At 25.8% G+C, this 4778-nt stretch overlaps 1 protein-coding gene across 1 annotated transcript; it reads left to right on the plus strand.

Moving 5' to 3' along the window:
- Positions 1 to 3861: 3861 nt before the first annotated feature.
- On the plus strand, positions 3862 to 4520 carry LOC140173717 (uncharacterized). Its single transcript, XM_072198251.1, has 2 exons — positions 3862 to 3964; positions 4051 to 4520. The coding sequence occupies exons 1-2, from the start codon at positions 3862 to 3864 to the stop codon at positions 4518 to 4520; spliced, it is 573 nt and encodes a 190-aa protein (XP_072054352.1).
- Positions 4521 to 4778: the final 258 nt, after the last annotated feature.

A 4778-nucleotide genomic window follows, 5' to 3' on the forward strand; every position in this document is an offset into this window, starting at 1 on the left:
GTGTACAATGGAGGTTTAAGGATGTCCGATTCAGTATTAGAGATATAACCATTAGTGTTACCTTTTTCCATCAACTTAAGATTTTGGGATGAGTGGTATCATGACACGGTATTAAAGCTCTAGATCTAAAAGGTGAAGAGTTTGATCCTTGATGAATCCCAAAATCAGTTTAAGCTTTTGGGATAATATGAAATGTTTATTATTCTTAGTATCCGGATGGTTATTGTGGATAGTATGAAGATGTTTATTTTTTAACTCATATTAGACCAAATAAATAACCCATTATACACATTGTACAAATATTTCATTGGCTCTTAATAATAAAGATTAAAGAGCTACATAACCGAAGTGAAAAGCAAGCAGGCTTGGAGTTGCAAGCCTTTGCTCTTTGGGCAAGGCTTTGAAAATTATATATATATCTAGTTATCTACTTAATATACTAAAATTGGATTTTTTCCTAACTAATAAAGGTGAGGTGTCGATCTCTCATGATTCCGTTTTTCCTCCAAAATGAATGTAGTTTTTTCTATTCTAAATTATTTTATAAAAAATATCTTTAATATAATTATATTATAATTGATATTTAATAAATAATACATAATTATACTAATTAAGGAATATACCTTCATTATAATTATATCAAATCAATATGTAATACATTATTATCAAACTACTTATTAATTATCAAATCTACTAATAAAATAAAATAATAAGAATAACACACATTGATTTTAAATATTTTTAGTTATTTTAATTATATTAATTTTAAAATTATTGATATAATAAAAAATACCTTAATAATAAGTAATTTATATATTTATTTTTGTTTTACTAAAGTTTATATAATAAAAAATTACTTTAATAATAAGTAATTACCTTAATAATAAAATTATATAGTAATCACCTCAATATTTACTTTTTAGATTGCTCAATTTTTATCAAGTGTAATAGAAACCTAAAAAACCAATAAATCCTTACTTGAGTTTTTCGTTATTCTTATATATAGGCTTTATTTTTTTAATAATACAATTTATATATATTTATATTTATTTTTATATAACAATAATATTATATATATTTATATATCTCTTTTTTTAATTCTTTTTTAAAAATATTAACATATAATTAATGTAGATAACATATATACTGAATAAATATCTCTATTGAATTAATTATAACGATTAATACAAGATAATAATATAAGAATAACCTAATTATAGCAAGAATTTGCATTAAAATTATTGACTAATAATTTGAATATGATTGATGTAGTTAAATTGATATAATCGATAACATTGAGAGTATATGTAGCAATTATATCAATTATAATAATAATTCACGTGACTTCATATGCAATAATTTGAATTATAATTGTAACCTAATTATACTTGAATATTATTTAATTTTAGATGTTTTATAGGTAAAAGTTATTATCACGTGAATTATCATCATTATTCAATAATAATAATAATAATTTCGAATTAATATAATTGATATAATTGATATAGTTCTAATTCTTATAATAATTTTATCAATACATATTCACAATTTTAATCAGTATATAATAATAATATTATTATTATATGAACATAAAATTAATTAGTTAACAAATTGAATGTTTATTATGGAGTTTTGTTTTCCACTCAAATTTTTAATCATTAGTGATTTTATTTTTTATATTTACAGTAAATTTTGAATATAAAAAAAACAGTATTGATCGTTATCTATTTTATTTATTTACAGTCATAATTAAATTTGATATAATTATAGTAAGTCTCTATAATTATAGCAATTTAAGCCTGCTTCATATATAGTAATAATATTATACATATTTATATATCTCCTCTTTTATCTCTTTCATAAAAATTTTGGCATATAATTAATGTGAATAACACATATATATATATACTTAGCAAGTGTCTCTATTTATGTAATTTTTTTCTAATTGTAGCAAGTATCTCCATTAAAAATTCGTACCATGTGTGTGTATATATATATAAGTCGTAATAGTCAATTGTTACAATTATTTATCAACAGTATTACCTACATGTACAGCAGATTATGTAATGAAAAGGTTTGGAAAATAAAGATAAGGATTGTAAGGTTATGGAAAGTCCCATCCAAATTTGACAAGAGTAAGATAGCTTACCTGAAATGGTTATCATGGATGATAAGGTAGTTTGATTATCCTCTATTATTTCTTCAAGTTTATAGATATTTTTTGTTCATATTTTAAATTTATTTGATAAGTAAACCCTTGGACGAATCAATGACAGTGCAATTTAATAGAGTTATAAGTACTAATAGTCTTCATTTTTAATTTTTTTACAGTATGATAAAATTCATTGTTCAATCAAGAATTATTTGGCAAAGATGTTTGAGAATAATTTGATCGAGGGGAAGGTTTATGTCTTCTCAAATTTTCTAATTGAGGAATCAAGCAGAATTTATCTTCCGACTACATATGTGTGTAGAATAACTTTTAAGAAGGAGTCACGTATAGTAAATACGATTGATGATCGTAACATTCCTGACAATCATTTCAATTTTCTTGATCATGCTGATATATTGAGACAAACAAATAAAAAAGCTAATTTATTTGGTACATAATTAATTTGTTTATTGGTGTTCACTTTAATTTTTCCCTTTCTATGATAATATTTAGGAAATATAACAAAACATTACTCAAAAATTAGATTTTATATATATATATATATATATATATATATATATATATATTTTAGTTTCGTACTTGCTTTACTTCCTCCTCTTAATACATATTTTGATTCATTGCCGTAAACCATATCTACTTCATCTAAGAAACTGCAACTAAATCCACATACTTTCAATACTTATATTTGCATCGGTTATTTGTGTGCCTTTTTTTATGTTATAATGATTTTGATATCCATGTTAATCATAATAATAATTTTTAAAAGGACATGTTACTAACAAAGCATTTTTTAAACCAAATTAAGGAGTGTTATTTATCATTCAACAATGCATTTCAAACTTTTTTTTTTATCAGAGACTAATTTAATAATTATTTAAATAATTATGTTATTCTAAATTGAAAAAATACAGATTTAGTGATCTCAAAAGTCCAAATAAAATATATTACACTTGCAAAAATTGAAGATTTGTTTCAGTTAAATGGCAAGTCATTGAAAGAATATTATGGAATGTCATATCCTTCGGAAAATTTAGTGTCCAGTTTAGAAGACAGAATTATAATAGAAGAGTTGAACTTTGACGTTAATGCTCTTGCGAGTGAACTAGGTGGGTATTTAAAAAAGCTAACTAATGAGCAGAAATTTGCATACGATCAAATAATTGGTGTTATTAGCGGTAATATGGGTGGACTTTTCTTCTTATACGATTAAGGTGGTTGTGAAAAAATATTCTTATGGTCAATTATATCATGCTTAATTAGGTCTAAAGGAGGTATAGTTTTAAATGTTGTTTCGAGTGGGATTGCTGCACTTTTGTTGCCTAATGGAAGAATTGCACATTTAAGGTTTAAAATTTCTTTGACCATAAATGAAGATTCTTTGTGTAGCATTAAACAGGGAAATCCTCTTGCAAAGTTAATATTCAAGGCCAAATTAATCATATGGGATGAAGCTCCAATGATAAGTAAGTATTGTTACAAAACTTTAGACAAATGCCTCAGAGACATCTTAAGGTGCTCAAATTCGTATAATGCTCATTTGCCATTTGGAGGTAAAATTGTTCTCTGAGGAGATTTTAGACAAATTTTACCTGTGATTCCCAGAGGCTCAAGGCAAGATATAATTCAGTCTTCTATGAATTCTTCATATTTGTGGCATAACTGTAAAGTTTTGAAGCTTACAAAAAAACATGAGATTGTCACTAGATGAAAACAACAACATACAAGAACTCAAAAATTTTGCAGAATGGTTACTCAAAATTGGTGATGGTTTGGCTGGTGATACAACAGATGGTGAATCGATGTTTATATACCATCTGACATTTTGGTTAAGAACTCTGAGATAGCTTTGGATGATCTCATTGATTTTGTGTATCCAGATATGTTATCTAATTTATCCGTTGAAAATTATTTCAAGGACAGAGCAATTTTTGCTCTAACTCTGGATTGTGTCACTGATATCAACAACAAGATGACTGCAGGGTTACCTGGACAAGAAAGAGTCTACTTAAGTTCAGACTCTGTGTTTGCTGAGGAGGAAAATATGGAATTTGAGTTAGATGCTTTCTCGCCAGAGATTCTAAATAGAATAAATTGTTCAGGTCTACCACCACACAAATTGGTTGTGAAGGTTGGCGCTCCTGTTATGTTGTTGTGGAATATAGACCAAACTAATGGTTTGTGTAATGGAACGAGAATGCAAGTTAGAAGAATGGGAAATCATGTGATAGAATACACCGGTAACAAAGCTGAAAGTATTGTTCTTATCTCAAGACTGAATCTAATTCCAAATAATGAAACATTATTTCCAATTATTATGTCATTTGTAATGACAATAAATAAGTCTTAGAGACAAACTATATCGAAAGTTGGAATTTACCTTCCAAAGCCAGTTTTCACCCATGATCAATTGTATGTTGCGTTATCAATGGTAACGAGTAAAGATGGTCTACGAGTGTTGTTGTAAGATCATGGGCACTTGGAAGATAACTGCACGATGAATGTGGTATATAGAGAAGTTTTTGAGAGCCTATAATGAAAAGGTAATAACAAAATGTCTTACTTAAATTTATTTATTTATTAAAATTTACTACTATCAATTAAAAAT

The sequence above is a fragment of the Arachis hypogaea genome, chromosome 6, assembly GCF_003086295.3.
Source record: "Arachis hypogaea cultivar Tifrunner chromosome 6, arahy.Tifrunner.gnm2.J5K5, whole genome shotgun sequence".
In the NCBI taxonomy this organism is placed as follows: Eukaryota; Viridiplantae; Streptophyta; class Magnoliopsida; order Fabales; family Fabaceae; genus Arachis; species Arachis hypogaea.